Source organism: Mytilus edulis, unplaced genomic scaffold (genome assembly GCF_963676685.1).
Source record: "Mytilus edulis unplaced genomic scaffold, xbMytEdul2.2 SCAFFOLD_737, whole genome shotgun sequence".
Taxonomy (NCBI): Eukaryota; Metazoa; Mollusca; class Bivalvia; order Mytilida; family Mytilidae; genus Mytilus; species Mytilus edulis.
The window spans coordinates 2,213-21,875 of NW_027267314.1; the positions used below are offsets into that span (position 1 = coordinate 2,213).

At 30.9% G+C, this 19,663-nt stretch overlaps 2 protein-coding genes across 2 annotated transcripts; one reads left to right on the forward strand and one right to left on the reverse strand.

Annotated features, from left to right (window-relative positions):
• Positions 1-345: 345 nt before the first annotated feature.
• On the reverse strand, positions 346-6,306 carry LOC139505153 (metallophosphoesterase 1-like; the record flags this gene model as incomplete). The annotated part of the gene is given in 4 exon segments (XM_071294936.1): positions 346-487; positions 2,153-2,223; positions 3,209-3,580; positions 6,244-6,306. Coding segments are annotated over 3 exon segments (527 nt in total), but the record flags the coding sequence as incomplete, so codon positions are not given.
• A 2,157-nt stretch (positions 6,307-8,463) lies between these two features.
• LOC139505154 (putative tyrosine carboxypeptidase MATCAP2) lies at positions 8,464-19,533 on the forward strand. Its single transcript, XM_071294937.1, has 5 exons — positions 8,464-8,558; positions 11,192-11,801; positions 12,387-12,663; positions 14,081-14,386; positions 14,990-19,533. Exons 2-5 carry the CDS (start codon positions 11,322-11,324, stop codon positions 15,241-15,243), a joined length of 1,317 nt encoding a protein of 438 aa, XP_071151038.1. The 5' UTR covers positions 8,464-8,558; positions 11,192-11,321; the 3' UTR covers positions 15,244-19,533.
• Positions 19,534-19,663: the final 130 nt, after the last annotated feature.

The window sequence follows — 19,663 nt, forward strand, 5'->3', positions numbered from 1 at the left end:
AAATAATGCACTTCTATGTTTCCACAAGGACATTTTAAATACATTTATAATCCACCAACCTATCATCATTTATCTTGTACTATTAGTGTATGACTTCATAGGTAAAATTTGACTATAAATTAAAGTGCAAAGTTCTTGATGGCTTCTTTAAGGAATCAGTTGATATCAAATGGAAAGTACCAGTATTAGCAACAAAAAAAACCAACACTTTTACTCAATTTACGAAAAAGTGGTAGCCACGATAATTAATAAATCAACATACCTAGTAAAAATCTTATTTCAAATCACATATATAGCAGTATATCTTACTCAAGTATATCTATTAGAATTTCAACACAGTCTTACATATAATGAAATCCTATATCATGGTTCCCTGCCACTGTGTATACATCAGTCCCTGATGGAACTTTAAACATCTTTTTAAATCTTTTTACATGAAAGTTGAATTCTTTACTAGAGCACCATTTGCCTTCATCTAACAAATCACCTGTAATAATTCAACTGTGTTAAAATTTTATCAAAATTAATAATGAATGAACATTGTCACATAGGAAATCTAAACATAAATAAAGTTAAAGAACTGTAAAACAATAATGCATGTGTTGACCTGCTAAGGTTACATTTTAGCTCCACTTGTACCTCACAATATAGGAAAACAGGTAGTCAAGGTAGAAGGTGTCTTGTAGATAGGAAAACAGGTAGTCAAGGTAGAAGGTGTCTTGTAGATAGGAAAACAGGTAGTCAAGGTAGAAGGTGTCTTGTAGATAGGAAAACAGGTAGTCAAGGTAGAAGGTGTATTGTAGATAGGAAAACATGTAGCCAAGGTAGAAGGTGTCTTGTAGATAGGAAAACAGGTAGCCAAGGTAGAAGGTGTCTTGTAGATAGGAAAACAGGTAGTCAAGATAGAAGGTGTCTTGTAGATAGGAAAACAGGTAGTCAAGGTAGAAGGTGTCTTGTAGATAGGAAAACAGGTAGTCAAGGTAGAAGGTGTCTTGTAGATAGGAAAACAGGTAGCCAAGGTAGAAGGTGTCTTGTAGATAGGAAAACATGTAGCCAAGGTAGAAGGTGTCTTGTAGATAGGAAAACAGGTAGTCAAGATAGAAGGTGTCTTGTAGATGGGAAAACAGGTAGTCAAGATAGAAGGTGTCTTGTAGATAGGAAAACAGGTAGTCAAGATAGAAGGTGTCTTGTAGATATGAAAACAGGTAGTCAAGGTAGAAGGTGTCTTGTAGATAGGAAAACATGTAGGTAGTCAAGGTAGAAGGTGTCTTGTAGATAGGAAAACAGGTAGCCAAGGTAGAAGGTGTCTTGTAGATAGGAAAACAGGTAGTCAAGGTAGAAGGTGTCTTGTAGATAGGAAAACATGTAGCCAAGGTAGAAGGTGTCTTGTAGATAGGAAAACATGTAGCCAAGGTAGAAGGTGTCTTGTAGATAGGAAAACAGGTAGTCAAGATAGAAGGTGTCTTGTAAATAGGAAAACAGGTAGTCAAGGTAGAAGGTGTCTTGTAGCTAGGAAAACAGGTAGTCAAGGTAGAAGGTGTCTTGTAGATAGGAAAACAGGTAGCCAAGGTAGAAGGTGTCTTGTAGATAGGAAAACAGGTAGTCAAGATAGAAGGTGTCTTGTAGATAGGAAAACAGGTAGTCAAGATAGAAGGTGTCTTGTAGATAGGAAAACAGGTAGTCAAGATAGAAGGTGTCTTGTAGATATGAAAACAGGTAGTCAAGGTAGAAGGTGTCTTGTAGATAGGAAAACATGTAGCCAAGGTAGAAGGTGTCTTGTAGATAGGAAAACAGGTAGTCAAGATAGAAGGTGTCTTGTAGATAGGAAAAGGACACACAAGTACAACTCATCTGTTCTATACATGTATACATGTAACTGTTTGTTCACTGGTTTTTAAGATTTTGCTGCCAAACACAAAATCTGTCATTATTGTTAACTACCGGTATATGCCCATGTTACTTTACATGTACATGGTCGTATTAGTCAAAAAGTTGGTTTTTGAAACCAGGTTTCTCTGAAATAATCCTAGCAAGTACTTAACTTTGATACTTTTTAATCATATCTAAAAATCAGTAACATGAAGTAGACTGCTCATAGACATTACAAAACATAATTTAAAATTATCTGAAATAGAATTAATCGTGTTCATACCTAGCATAAAAACAACCTGTGGATTATGGATTGTCATAGAGGCCTGAAAGGACTTCTCCATCATCCATTCTCTAAAACATAATAGGTTTGTGTAAGATAACTGCAAAAGCAAACAAATATAAACAAATATAATAATAAAATAAAATAATAATATAAAGTACTTTACTTTGTAACTGGAACAAGTGATTGAAATATTAAATTAATCGACTGATTGATTGATTGTGTTTTAACGCCACTTTAAAGCACCACTTTTGGGTTATTCTTGGTGGCCAGTTTTTATTGATGGAGGAAGCTGGAGTGCCAGGAAAAAACCACTGACCTTTAATAGGGAAATTGACAACCCTAGTCAATTAAGTTTGGAGTCAAGTGCACACACATGAGCGGGATTTGAACTTGCAACCTCAGTGTTTGTCTTTTGATTAATATAGTAACTAATTAGACTACTTAGCCACTGAGGCCCCTTGAATAAAAATTTATTCCTGGACTATGCCAACTTCTATTAGTTTTTTTTATGTTCTTCTATAATAATTAATCTGCAACAAATTGTACTTATTTTACTGAATTATATAAGCACTGCATGTAAAGTGAATGCATGTCATATCTTTACTTACACTTTTGTTCTTTTTTTGCCAAGAACATACCAACTTTTCTGATATACAAGGATTTCCAACAGTGGTTAAACATACATGCATATTGATGTTTTTGTTTTCTATGTTGTGTTTTGTGTACTGTTGTTTGTCTGTTTGTCTTTTTCATTTTAGTATTGGCATTGTCAATTTGTTTTCAACTTATGAATTTGAATGTCCCTTTGTTATCCTTTGCCTGCGATTCTTTTGATCGAACTCCTGAAACTCCTCTATTTATAAACTAAAAATCTCAAACAGACAATCAAAGGTATTAGAAGGCATTAACTCACATACATGGATACATTTTCATTGTTTTTATCAAGACTTAAGATCAAATAACCCCTTAAAATGTCCTTCTCTTCAGGTTTCTTTAATCATAAATATTTCTACAACAAAACTATAACATTTATATTTTACCCTAATGATTTACCTTCTTATTCTATCTAGCCAATGACCTTCTCTCCATCCTAAAATATGTGTATCAGCAATTATCATAGCTTTCAGTGGAGGGGATTTCATTCCCCCTATCGTTCCTTCCGCTTGTTGATGAGGTAACGTCGGCCATTTACACATCAGTAACACAAAATAATAATGTAGAAATTCACAATAGAACACGAGAAGGAAGACTAAAATGATGAAGCGTACTAGTTTGTTTGTTCGGAAGTAGAAAAAGATGATACCAGGAATTTGGCAAATGATATATGCCATTGCATCTAATTTACTTCCTTGATTTCTACTGGACATTTGTTATCTGTTTACCATCATGATCTCTTTCAAAACATTGTTGTATCTTCAATTATATCTGAATAACAGAAAATGAATGGTGAATAATTTGAGCATATAATGTTAAATGCATATAGAAAAACATTTGCCAAAGTGTTTTTATGTTAATAAACAGACTGTTTCGTAAATCCAGGTTTTCATTTTAAGAAAAGATGTTAATCCAAAGTTGTTACTCATACCCTTTTGGCTAATATAATACGGCTGTATTTGCATCTCAAATTTTACTTTAAGCACAGACAAACCAGTGCACCTGGAAAAGTTTTAAGACATGGCAGGAACTTACAAATTAAATTTTAAATGAATTTTACATTTCAGAAAACAATGCACTTTGCTGAATTTTGCTATTTATTTCTTTTTTTCGGTCCTGCAGAAGGTGCCAAAAATAAACCAAGTTGGTAAATTAAAGAGGTTTGACAAGCTCCCCTCATATATTAAATGTTGTGAGTAGTACATGTATTAATTTAAATGGACAATAGACTTCTGCAAACAACAGGTGATTTAAACTGTGAAACTGAGTGGAACATTTCAAATGAATCTCTTTAATGTGTATGTAATTTTAGCTATAATTGACAATTGTGTTTGTGTCAATAAAATATTTGTGTTTGTACAAATGTACCTTCCAGAGACTGGAAAATGAACATCATTATGAATATGAATATGAAAGTTTTATTTTGATTAGGTTTACATTTAACAATACACCTTATCGCTATTCCCTGCTGACCAGAGAATCTGTTTCTACTAATGGCGGACGAAAACCAATAAGGTACATACAAATACCGGGCAAGTTTTTAATATTTTTAAACATAGATTACATGTAACTTATTAAGATTCATCATAACAAATGCACAAATATGGCCGAATTTTCACCTCAAAAACTACTCTGTGTACAGACTTACCTGTGCTGTTTGGAAAGTTTTAATGCCTAGCATCCACTAGATATAAAAAAGTTAAATGCATTTTGTGTTTAAGAAAGATAAAATCTTTCTTAGATTTTGATGGGCATTATTTTTCCTTTCTGCAGAAGGTGTAAAAATAAACAAACACCTGAATTACATTTGTACTTTGATACTGTCCACTCACTGACTCAGATAAACTCTTTAACTCACCTATAGTCGTGAAGATACCTCTTATCCATGTCAATTAAGGACAATCAAAACAATACAAACCGTTTTTTTACCTGAGGGAGCATCTCATAGTTGTACCACAACTTAGTTAATTTTCACACCTTTTGCATGAAGGAAAAGAAATGCCCATCAAAATCCAAAAGAGATTTTATCTTTCTGAAAAACAAAATGCATTTAACTTTGTTATATCTAGTGGATGCCAGGCATTAAAACTTTTCCAACTTCACACGCAAGTCTGTACTCAGAGTAAATTTTGGCATATAAATACAGTCATATTTGTCAGTTTGTTATGAACTTATGATGAACCTTAAATCAAGGTCCCGCTATTCTATATGCATCTTTTTTTTTTGGCACTTTAAATCTATATCCCATTTGGTATATATTACCTGCCAAATAGGATTGAATAACCCATTTGGGAGATAACCCCCAGACTTATTTATAAGAGATAAGCCATGAAAGATACGAATTCTATTCAAATCGGCACCTGGTTAAATCAGCACTTGGTCAAATCGGCACCCAGTATAGTCAAATCGGCACCTAGTCAAATTGGCACCTGGTTAAATCGGCACTTGATGTAGTCAATTCGGCACCCATGTTAAATTTGTTTAATATATGATGTGTACAAAATATAACTTTGTACAATTTATAATTTGTACAGGGTTTTTGTACAAGTTATAAGTTTTTTTCAAGACACACATTTTCTTACACCAGGTGATACAAGTTTATCTTTAAAAATGTTCTAGTTCAATCTTTAAATTCAAATTTATATACTTTAAGCTAACATTTCGTGCTATTATCCTTGTCCTCACAATGGAAATGAGAATACCTGAATAGTTTACATTCGAATTTTAATTTCTCCTGATACCACATATATCCATAAAAAGTCTTTTTGTGGTCTAATCATGTTTGTGTATTAATTCTCGCTATTAGATTAAATCATATAGTTGTGAAAATATGTCAGAAATATGCGAAACAAAAGCTGGTGTTACATTGTGTTTTCACTATGTACTTGATTACAGTTATTTGTTAATTGAAAAGAAAATTTATCAAAACCATGAAAACATCAGTCACATAATGTTGAGAAAACTTTAAATGATCAACTTTTGTATTTTTACAGCTTGATGCTTTTTAACAAAATAAATCATGATCGAATTTATACATTTTTAGAAATATCTATATATATTTGGGACTATTATGCTAGTATACTTAAATTAATAACTTAGCATAATAGTCCCAGTCCCATATATTATATCAAATATTATTGGATGCCGAATTGACTTTAAATAGGTGCCGATTTGACTAGATGCCGATTTAACCAGGTGCCGATTTGACTTTTTCTATGGGTGCCGATTTGACTTGTACCCGAAAGATACTTAGATAGGGCAAAGTTCATCACACATATGTGTATTATTTGCAATGCAATGTAATGTTATCTACTTAATTCTACTAAATCTAGTGTGCATTTTGCTTAAATTAATAGAAAATCGTGATTTGATCGACAATTAATATTGAAATATATTGCTATGATAGAAAATCTGGAAAAGAAAAATAATTTTACAGAAGGCTGACATTTTGGAGATTGTAAATTTCTAAGTAAAAGTCGGATAAATTATCCGGATTACATTACCCTATTACCGACGAAACGAAAAATATAACATGCAAGAACGGCCAAAAAGTGTACACATGTCCAAGTTGTACCCAGATGTCGATATCGGCAATATCGACACGATGTCGATTTTTACTTCAAACATGCATGACATTCCAAGACATTCCCAGATGTCGATATCGATAATGTCGACACAATATCGAATCAATATAGTTTCTTGCTTAAAACATCTATGACAAACCCACACATACCAGATATCGATATCGATGTTGCGGGATAAACTAGGCAAAATCTACACTTACGTAAAAAGTTTGCAAAGTAAGCATATTAAGAGGAAGAAATTATGACTAGGAATTTTTAATATAGATATATGAACAAAGCGAAAAAAAATATGATTTTGAATCAACATTGTTGATATTGACACTTGTTTGAAATGAATACAAAGTTTTGAATCAAAACAATACATTGCAATGGAAATTTAAATCTCGATATCGACTCTAGTTTAAGATAAATACAACGTTAACTCTATACAAAGTAAAGACCTGTAGATGCTACACATTACAAGGGAAATTTAAATGTCGATATCGACGATATCAACAACACAATCAAAAGATTAATTGGTTTTAAACAAATAATTAAAATGCATTCAAAGTGTTGATTTGATACATTTGAAGGAAAAATTTACGAGCGAAAATTTGAATGTGGATATCGATTTTATATCGTTGATATCTTCGATATCGACACCTGTTTAAGATTATACATCTAACGATATCGACACCTATAGATGAACCGGCACAACTTACCGTTATTCATGAAGTTGATAAATAGGTTTTTAGTTATTACTTGAATATCGATATCGATACAATATCGTCGATACAGAATCATATAGATGAACCAGGACACTAGTAGATAAATGGGGTCTATAGTGATTAAGTTAACACAGGATAGATCTTCACCAAATGCAAATAGTGGTGTTGTATAATCATGATAGCAATATCAAAAGACATCCTATCTGCTTGATTAAATCTCAGACTCTGAACTACAAACAAACTGCGAGAATGTATGGGGTGAGGTGAACATAGCTAACTCCAGAAAATGAATTTTTGTTTTCTTCTACAGTGCACCCTCATGCACAAGTTCATTACTTGTTAAACTAAATACATTCACTAAGCCGCACATACTAGATTTCAAAAGCCACTTTTATCAATTATAGGTGGAGAATTCAACATTGGTCATATAAACTGGCAAATACCATAAGTGATCATATGAACTTCCTGGAAAGTCTTATTATAACGCTACAACATAAAATTCTTATTGACATTATAAGTGAACCCTCTCAGGATCAAATATAAGACAAACCAACAAGAAGTGAAAGGATACAAGATCTTATCTTAATAAAAGCAGCAAAAAGTAAAAACAAACTGGAGTGAATTCAACTTATTGGGAAAGCAGATCATGACATCGTATCGTCGCTGAATATGCAATATCACTGATAAGAAACAAATATCAAAACATATTTTCAATGTTTGAAAAAAGAAATGTCAGCCATGTAGTTTAGAGGAATAATAAATAACTGAAGAAGGCCAATGGCCGAAACGTCTGAACAATTGGTTTATTTATACAATTATAAAAGATATGTTCCCTATTGGAATTTTGAAAACAAGGAAGAAACAAATAAACAAGACGAAAAATCACTCAACCCAAAATACAAACTGGGAAAACATAAAATAAGACATCGAACTACTATAAAAGAAAACAGAACAAAACAAAACCGAATATTTAACAAAACCGGTTACACCAATGAACTATAGTTGACTTTCAAAGAATTACGTCCTTATAAAAACCATCAGTGCTTATATACCACGAAAACATATGTGAATAGTAAAAAACTATACAAATCCCTGCTTTATTATAACATTAAAGTATATAGGCAAGGAGGTGTATAGTATACAAAATACCTATTCCTTTAAAGATATGTAATTTTTTTCGATGACAAATGCCTGTCAATTGAATACATTTTTGAACGATTTTACACTAAAAATAATGTACAACATTAAAATATGAGTTTTTTCTGGTATTTTTTCCCCCAGATTGGCCAGTGCGCACAAAGATTAGTTTATTGAAGATTTTAGGAAGATGGTCACTTATATTATTTCAAATGAATGTTCGGTGATCAGACAATCCTTACTTGATTACTTCCGGGTCATGGTTGCCAGGGACTGGCGTCATAATTTTTTGTAGCAGTTCTGGCTGTTTTGATTTTTAATGTAATATTTTCGTTTTATGACGAGAATGAATATAAAAATGACATATAGCTATGCATCTGTTTCTACCTGAATCAAATTTTTCATAGTCAATTTTGATATATCCTTTACCTTTTCATTCCGGGCTTTCTGTAATTTCTGAGTTTCACACATTTTTATTTTATCAACTCTATTTATATTGATTACAGTTTATGACAGTCACACTACAGTAACATATCCTCTTCTGACTGTAGGTTACCACATATGGTTTCTTTTGAAACATTTATAATTTGGTAATGTTTTTCGTCAGCCATCAAATTATATTGATATTTACAAGGATTTGTATACAAATCCTTGATATTTATGTGACTGATTTTCCCATAATGTATCCTAATTTTGTGAGTTATACAAAAGATACCAAACTTTCCAAAGGCAAAGGGACAATCACTCAAAATCAAGTCAAAAAGAAAATATAATGACAATGCATGGCAAAAATGTGTACAATTAAATAAAATAAATGAGTACACTATTTTGCAAAGACATTTAAGGATATCAGGTCCGTTCCCGCCAAATACACCTTATAGCTAATCCCGGCTGACCCGGCCGCTTGAACTTTTGACGCATACAACAATCACTTTTCCATTGTGGCGTCAGATATTTTGTTTTGTGACATCAAAAATTTACGGGGAACCTGTGTGATATCTAGTAATGGCAGACAAATAGCGATAAGGTGTATACACTTTCCCACCTCACACGTTCCCACCCAAGGTCCGTTCGCACTCTACACGTTCGCGCCCAATCTTAATTCAAATTCTAGTTGAATAATTGGAAAATCATGATTGTTGTTTTAAATTGCTTTGGTGTACATGTAAATACTGAATGTTTTTATAGTAAAACATTGACGATTTTAAATGAAAAACACAAAAGATAATTGTTTTTTTAACAGCTTGGTCCCTTTGATTTGAAACAATGAAATAATCAAATATAGCAATACACGAATTATAACCAAAACATGATAAAATTTATTCAACACACAAAAAAAAAAAGTTATAGCAATACACTAACCAAAACATGATTAAGAGTTATTCAACACAAAATAAAACTTTGACAGAATCCCACTCATGACTTTATTTTAAGAAAGGATTATTATTTTTTTTTAACAATACACTTTCCGAAACATGATTAAGATTTATTCAACACAAAAAAAATGCTGTCTCACTTTATTTTGAGACAATGACAACAATTATACTTATAAGAATACACTTGCCAAAACTTGATTACAAAGTTATTAAACACAAAACCAATTAAAATTGGGTGCAAATTGTAGGGTGCGAACGTGAATGGGCGCGAACGGACCTGGATTCAGACAATTCACATTTAAGTGGATGATTAAATTAAGACAGTGCCTGGGTGACCCGCATGGGGGTATGAATAGCAAAATTGCTGTTCGTAGGCTATGCATACCCACTTCTGGTTTTATAATAAAATGCCATCAGATCGTGAATGAAATGTGAAATATATAACTTCAAACTTCATGCATCTTAAGGCAAAATAATGGACCTGCATGGCATATCTGATCCCCTTTTACATTTAAAATCAACTGATTCACTGTACATATATAGCTGAAAATGCTGATTTGAAATCACTATGCATATGACCAGTCTTGAGCATTTTTAGACAGGCTCTTGAAATGAGAAAAAAATTCTATACCATCAAGTTTTAATTAATTCGCAAGTTATTTCGTCAAAACAAAAATAAGAATTAAATGAACATTTATTGGTATCAAATTACTATACATGTATATCCATATGTTATTATACTGTAACAGGCTTATAGTAGACAAAACAATTTTTACAAATTATGTATTTATCAAATATGAAAATAAAAATTTTCATTTAAAACAGGATATATTAACCATGTTAACCACAATTTTATTTTTTCTTCATTTCAATCTGATTAATTTAGATAAGTAATCAAGAATCAAAATTAAAAGGTATTTTGTAAAGTAATTGATTAAATTCAATCATGTGTGATACGCTTTTTGACTGATTAATGCTTACAATTACTTAAAATATGTACATATGTAATCGATAACATGTGAATGATTATTACAATGATTACTTGAAGGATGTAATTAATACCATGTGATTAATGATTACAATTACCCCAAGCCTGAACTGGGGTGGAGAAATAAAGTTTTAGATTGAGTTGTTAGGGTAGTTTAACTTTAAGAATAAAGAAGAAAATCTCTTCATATCATACATAAACCCATTTTTGCTTGAATGGATTCTCAAAATTTTTATACTTAATTTTGCATAAGTGGAAAAGAAGCTCCATTATAATTTTAATGATGTTCTCATCTGTCATTCAAGGGTTAGAGACTTTCAGTAAAAAAAAAATCTATATAAAAATAGGGAGATATTGTATGATAGCACATGAGGCAGCCCTATACCAGAGTTCAAATGGAGTGGACATAAGCAATAATAGGTCAACATACTGCCTTATAATTGATGAATGGAAGAAATAAAAAAACTCATAAAAATTTGCATATTGAAAGTCTTTTTTGTTATTGAACTATTTAAAAACAAAAGTTGTTTTTTTCAATTTTAAAACATATCTGTAGTTAAATTATTAATTTTTCTTTGTTTTAAATTCAGAGGACAACCATGCATTTTAAACTAGCTGATGACAAGATCTTAAGATGAGCTGACCTGGTAGTAATCATGACATCCAATCTGCCTTAGATAATTTGTCTTTTGGGGGGAATTACAAATATACAAGCAAGATATGTCTACTGCTGTTCAGACCAATGTGTCTAGCTACATGTACACACAGGTTATCAAGAACGGAAAGAAGAAAGGAAAGAAAAAGAAGAAACAAAAGTCCACACCAATTTCTATGACTAAAAGTGCTTCCACTGGCAGAATCTCAAGTAATCACAGTAATGGACTAACATCACTTAGTAGATCTAACACTTCAGAGAATCTCAAACTTCCTTCTATTTCTAAAGAATATCCATTATCACCAAGATTGACAACTCCTATGAGGATGCCTCCAGCTCTTAATCGAGAAATACTACCCACTGCTTGTGATCGCAGGAAGAAAATGCCACTACTGAATGCTATAAAACCAGAAAATGAGAAGTCTGAGAAAGAAAGATTTTTTAGAGCTAATTACAACTACAATCCATACTTCATCTACAGATTCCCTGCCCCACCAGAAGTACTGGAACGTATAAGTACTCCTTCAGACAAACTCCTTAATATAGTAAGTATCTACATACATGTATAACAAAATAGCATAAAACATTGCTATAATGCTACTTTTGTACTTTTGCATTTGTACAAAAAAAGAATTTTCCAAGAAGATGTGGTGCGATTGCCAATCACAAGAGACCAAATGACACAGAAATTAACAAATTCTATAGGTCACTGTATGGCCTTCAATAATAAGCAAAGCCCATACCACATGGTCAGCTATAAGAAGCCCCAAAATGACAAATTTATAACAATTAATGTGATTGTTTGAGTTAATTTTAAGTTTTTGTCCACATTTTTTAAGTTGCAAGTGGCTTTTTATTGGTAAAAGTTGTCTGCTACACAGGGTTGGTTGAATTGAATTAATCAGACAATCCTTCTTCCTTTGATAAGTATATATATATAAACAGAAAAGATTTTATTTGCTTCATAAGCAAGGGAAATTAGTTTGTTTTTATTACAATTTGCTTTTCAAGTTGTTCTTAAAACAAAAATTAAAATGTTTAAATGACAACCATCTTATATAATGTAATTTTTAAAGGATCCATATGACTATTGCCTACATGAATAATTTTTTATTTATTTTTTCATCTAGGCTATCTTGATAATGGAAATTGCAATAGATCGATATGGGAGCTATGAAGAATTTGAAAACCAAACTGGGGGACCAGTTTTAGGAAGATCTCAGATAATTACTCTAGTCAAAAACTATGTGAAGCGAGAAAATCTGGAAAATGAAATTATGTTGAACTTAAGTGAAGACTTGCTGTCTCGTGGCTCAATGACAAGAGTTAAAGGCAAACCAACACTAAATGTTCGTATTGTCAATCTACGGCAATATTGGGTAGAAGGTCTTCTAAGGCATGAAATTGGTAAGTTAACTAGTGATCAGTGCTCTTATCAATGACATTTAAACTTTTATACAGATACTTACTATTTCTAAAACGATTTTAAAATAATAGCACTTGAAGAATATATATGGTACAATGAGTAACAGTTGTATATTTACATATACAAATGAGAATATTTACCTTAAAGCAAAGCCTATGGTAAAAATGAATATACATGTAATATGATTACATGTAATAATCTTTTGATGGATCCAACAAATATGCTTTGTAGGATATATTCTCTAAGAAAATCATAAAAACTAGTTAGATTTATAAACAAATACTACTCATATGTTTACTATATATACACTAACTTCGTAGATAGCAGTCTGCACCAAAAACTTTCATCTACTAGTCCGGAAACTTTATACCAAAACTTGTCCCTATATGACTTTATAAATTATTTGAAAATTTTCTCTAGTTCAAATTAATGTTTATTAGTCTGGGGCATCAGACTTTTGGCTTTTGACTGAGATAGTTAATTTAAAAAGAAAATAATAAACATTGCTTTTATGTACATTCTGTGTCTTTTTTCGCTACAACAATGATTAATAGACTGGAAGCTTTGATAAACATGGAAAAGAATAATGACCAAAAGTTTTGCATTCTATGCCTTCAATATGTTATGCTGTCAGGGCTATCACCATATTTCTTTTCACTATTGTTCTTTTCATTACAGAGGACTTCTTAAACTTTTAATAAAACATTTTTATGCCCCACCTACGATAGTAGAGGGGCATTATGTTTTCTGGTCTGCGCCTCCATTCGTCTGTCCGTTCGTCCGTCTGTGCGTCCGTTCGCTTCAGGTTAAAGTTGTTGGTCGAGGTAGTTTTTGATGAAGCTGAAGTCCAATCAACTTGAAACTTAATACACATGTTCCCCATGATATGATCTTTCTAATTTTAATGCCAAATTATAGTTTTGACCCCAATTTCATGGTCCACTGAACATAGAAAATGATAGTGCAAAGTTCAGGTTAAAGTTTTTGGTCAAGGTAGTTTTTGATGAAGTTAAAGTTACATCAACTTGAAACTTAGTACACATGTTCCCTATGATATGATCTTTCTAATTTTAATTCCAAATTAAAGTTTTGACCCCAATTTCACGGTCCACTGAACATAGAAAATGATAGTGGGAGTGGGGCATCCGTGTACTATTGACACATTCTTGTTACATACTGGATGTTAGTTAACTTTGAATCGTAAAAATAATCTTTATCCTGAAATATATGACTCTGAGAATGAGATGTCATAATAAAGTGTGAAGCTTTCTTTCTACGCAGTGCTTGTTTCATATTAAAAGTCATTCAATTAAATAAAGCCGATCATCTGACTTATTCAAAATATTTGTGAATTGTGATTTTTATATATAATCCACATGTGATTTTATCTTTTGTCAGGCACACATTATTTAAGGAGTATGAATAATAAGTTCCAACCATGGAGTAATTGGAAAGTGCGGACTGAGTTAGGTATGGCTCCAATGAATCCAACTGAGGAAGGATTAGCCTCACTTCATAGTGTACTGTTAAGGAAAGATCCATGTTTATGGAGATGTGCACTATTGTATTATACAGTGTATAAAGCTGCACATTTGTCTTTGAAAGAACTATTCATAGATTTAGGGAAGTTTGTCAACGATCCACAAGTACGTTGGGACTATTGTATACGGGCAAAGAGAGGGCAAGCTGATACATCCAGACCAGGTATAGTGAAGAATTTGTTATTAGAGGGAAAATAATATTATGTGATCATGATACCCTTAGGCTCTAAAATTTCATATGTTGATTTGATTTTTTTTTTTATCTTGGTCCAATAATATTAACTACTTTGCAGAAAATTAAGAAGGTGAAATATGTCTGTTAAGTGATACCTTTTGTTCCATCAAAGCATAAATTCTAACCTTTACTGTTAACATGACAGGACTAGAACATATCAATCAAGCTTGTTGGACTTTTTTTTTTTTACAAAGAATATAATGTATTTAAATTAAATTTTCCACCAATTGAATTTAAAATGTAATTGTCTTTCCACAAAAGTTTGGTTTAATTTAAAACTACAACAAAAAGTACCAAGTGACCGTACACCTCAAGTCCAAAATCTGTAAAAATGAAAACAAAATTGTAAAAACTGGATGTCCAATCCTCAAAATGAATATTGGAAAAGAATTGTATAAGCTAAAAAATCAACCTAAATACATAATAACGTACAGGACATATATGCATGAACCTTGTAAAATAAAGAAAGAAAATAAATGAATTCACAATAAGTGATAAAAACAACAACAATAAAATGTATTATTTTTACAGGTGCGTTTTGTAAAGATCAAGTATATCTAGATGGAGCTTTACAGATTTTGAAGAACAGACGCCATTTAGACTTTCATTCTTTGTTAAGATATGGGAAAATATCCTACAGAGATATAGACATTATCAGTGATATAGCAGAATTAGAATACACAAGAATTCCATCATTTATGGAGGATCTTCACACATACAGGGGACATTTAGACAGAATTTGTGATGCCAATGGCTTAACAGATGATATTCTAATGAAAGTTTGATTAATAGGTGTTATTTTTTATTTTATCTTTTAATAAGAGTACTGCCATTAGTGCAGATTATCTTATCAAATCAAATTTAAAGCATTACAACATCTTATAAAAACAGTATTAAAGCAATGAATTAATTTTTGCTGTCTGATGTTCCTATTCAGGGTAAAAAACATTTAGAAAATGGCTACCAGTACTGAGTAGGCTAGTACCCTTTTAGTAAGTGGCCAATATATATTTATGAAGTGACCGTAACAGGTTATGTCATTTATGTTAAAAGTATTTGTTTTGAAAAAGAATGAAAATTTTATATAATTTTGATTCTTTAGAAATCAGTCTTTTATTATATCTTGAGGTACAATCTACTAATTTGCAATCTTCTTACTTTTTTTTTATGATTCAAACCTTTTAAAATCAAGATATCTTTTGAGTTTTCTATATTTAATTGTTAAATTGACAATGTTGAGCAATTTTGACAATCTCTATATTTTTTTTATTCTATAATATCACCTTGTTTATAAGTCTGTAAAACACTTTTTTAATTTACAGAAAAATCCTTTAAATAATAAATTATCTTTTATTATTATTTTTTTAAGTTGCCATCTGACCTTTTGAACTAGTTGTTTGTAATTTGACAATTTGTTACTTTTGTATTAATAAAAGGTAAAGGGCCTTAACTCTACCTCATTTAGATAAGTATTAAACATAAGATCATATGTAATACATTGTTTGAATTAAAAATACTGCTGTTTGATAGTTGTTTCAAAATAAAAATAATCAGCTTTAAAGGGTATTGTAGTGCAAGGGAGATAATAGTGTATATATCAGATATTTTAGTTCATAAAGGATATAACATTATTTCTGTTACTGATAAACTACTCCATTTAATTTAAAGACTTTTATGACAATAAAAAAAAATGAGAAAAATTATGAAATGAGTATTGACAGATTTCTATTTTGAATAATAATAATTAGGAAAGGTCACCTGCTGCAAATGAAATAATTTATGTGTTTGTGAGTTTTGACTACATTAAATTAATTATCAATAGCAGGAGTCTATAACAAGGATCATTGTGATGAGCTTCTGGCTATACCCATTATCAGTGATTATTTTCATTTTCACAAAATTTGCTCTCTGTAAGCAAGCAACTAATTTAAACTGCAATTTTTCAAATGATGAAAATGTGGGTGAAGTATTGGTGTTTATTTATTTTTTGAGTGACTTTTAGGTTTTGGGTAAAATCATGAGTATAACTTTGCTGTTTAATATGAGGTGAGGGACATTATAACAATATGTAAAGTTGTTCTATGTGCTTTATCAGTTGTTATAGATTTGTTATTTTGTAAACATATTTTGAGGACAATACATAAGGTGCAGCAATCATGTTTATTTATGTTTATCTTAAGAATCATAAACTGTTAAAAAAGAAATGGTTGAAATATGTCAGCAGTTAATAGCAAGGTGAACAAATTTTATAATGATTTTATTCCAATAAAGGATTATAAAAATTGTTAATGAATTAAGATAATATTGCAGATTTGAAGATAAGCATGTTCCAACATTTTTCTGGATTCAAATTTAAATCAGTATCTTTACTTGTTCTTTTCTTCTTTTCAATAACTACAGAATTAATCAAGTATGAAATTAGTAAAATATATTGGAAATATTAAAAAAGCAATCTGAACTATGAACTTTTAGTTATCTTGATTTGAAATAGAAAAGTACTGCAATGGAATTTTAGTGCTTTTTTAAATATTATTTTAAATAGAATGAAATTCAAAACAGTGTGGCTGTGGCCATTGATTGACACATTAAATTCATCCATTGACTGGGACAATTTAGTGAACGTTTGTATGTAACAACTACTACTCACTATGTACTTTTTAAAGACACCTAAAAGAGGGAAGAAAGATACCAAAGGGACAGTCAAACTCATAAATCTAAAACAAACTGACTACGCCATGGCTAAAAATGAAAAAGACAAACAGAAAAACAATAGTACACATGACACAACATAGAAAACTAAAGAATAAACAACACGAACCCCACCAAAAACTAGGGTGATCTCAGGTGCTCCGGAAGGGTAAGCAGATCCTGCTCCACATGTGGCACCCGTCGTGTTGCTTATGTGATTACAAATCCGGTAAATAGTCTAATTCGGTAGGTCACATTCATGAAAGGGAAGGGGATTGTAGTTAGGACGTAAGGAACATATCCGATATCATTTGTGAAACGGTTATTCCATAACGGTCAACCAACTCGTGATGGCGTCCGTAAAATTTACGAAGGGATGATTTCAACTTCACCATTTGGAACTCTTGGTTTAATAGCTTCCTTGTGAGCAGTAACCCTCTATCAAGAAAATCATGATAGGAAATGCAAGCACGGGAATATCGTATCAATTGGGAGATATATACCCCGTATGCAGGTGCTGCTAAACTATGGGGTCACCAAAGGTTCTCAACACCTTAATAAAGTAATTCGAAAAACTAATCAGAAATAACACGATGTTTTGATTTATATCAATTATATAAATCAAAACATAAAGGTTATTCCTGGTTAATTTTTTGAATTATTTTATAATTAAAGGCGTTAAGAAACCTTTGGTGACCCCACAGTTTAAATGTCTATCGTAAGTACGGCGTGAACAGTGGTCGTTACAGACAAACGTTCACGTAAATTGTCCCAGTCAATGGATGAATTTAATGTGTCAATCAATGGCCACAGCCACACTGTTTTGAATTTCATTCTAATGTGATGTGATTGTTAATGGCATATATGAATATAAGATGCCATAGTTGTTATACTAGTTGAAGTTGTTTTTTTTTGTGACAATTGTTAAATTTACACATTGTTTGTTTTGTAGTAATGTGTTGGGTTTTTTTTTGTGATAATATTTATTTGTATGTTACAACAAATTGGCAGTCAGAGGTGCTGATCTTTAGATATTCAATATCTATAAATATAAAATAAATTAATTTGCTTCTTTTTAAATTCACCCTTGGTAAGGTATGGTCAGAGTAGATTTTTTTTTCAATGTTTGAAGTTTGAACATGTATCAAAATATTTGATTGTAAGAGCTGTCGATTAATTTACAAAACTAACGGGAAAAATTTGGTACAAATTACAATTGATGTAAGATTTTTTTGTTTTAAAAAAAGAGCCCCTGGATTTTGTTTTGAATTAAAGCTGAAATAAAACTTTAAATATATGATTAGATATTTGACAATTGAATATACTTATGAATTTATGGACTAGAAATCACTTTCACTGTTTACATCAAGCCTAATGTACTTTTGTTAATTTTTTTAGACATGCCTTAATTGCCTTGTTTTACTTATTTATTATGATTACATAATTTACATTCTATTATTCTGTTTATGGTTTGAAATTATATTATCTAAAAGATTTTTGAGTGGATAGAAAATATTGTTGATTTTATTTGAATCGATGATGCCTTGTTAGATTTTAAATTTCAAAGACAACAGATATCAAAAAGCCTTAATTACTGTAAACCTATTATTTTCGGTAGCTAATTATTTTTACAACTTTCATGAGTAGAAACATAACGCAAATATAAATCGTCGTGAACATGTAAAACTTGTATCTTTGCTTATCTTATTACATTAAGTAAATTTTATAATTGCAAAAATAATTTCGTTGCACAGTGGGCTAGAAAGGGCCAAATGCGACATAAAGTATCCACGAAATTAAGTTGGTTTACAGTAAATGGAATCTTTGGAATAACATTGGTTAAGATTCTTTAAATAAAAGTTACAAACTAATATATATATTTGTAAAATAAAAATTCATACTTTTATTTAACATTTTATCTTATATTGCAATTCTTAACAGTTTCTTAACAGTATCTTTTGTAAGTAATATTTAACAAGTCATTTAAAAAAAAATTATGAATGAAGTCAGAATTTACATTACTTTTAGTATAATATATGAAGGATGGCATAATTTTGTTGTCATTTTGCAAACATCAACTTGATTTTTTTCACTATAACTTGATCTCTTGAACTAGTTTTTACTTTTATTTATCAAGGAAGTCTAAGTTGTAGGGGAAATATAAGTATGACACTTTGTCCTTCCCATTTGGTGTTTTCTATGTTAAAATCAATTGTCTATAAGAGGAAGTTTTATAAAACATAAATTTAGATAGGTATAAAAGGAACATTACATAAAAAAATGATTTGGTTAGACTGATTATTATGAAATTTATTTTTTGTATTGTTTAATTTTTTGTCTTGTTTTTAATATATTAAAATGTTTCTAATAAACCTTTCATACAATGCTTTTTTTGTGTATTCTTTTTCAATATGATAAAGGGGTGAAAAGTTACACTAATACAATGTTTATTATTGGAGATAGTTTGTAAAGTCTGACAATTTAGCAAAACTATTTCCTTAAGAAAATAAGATTCCA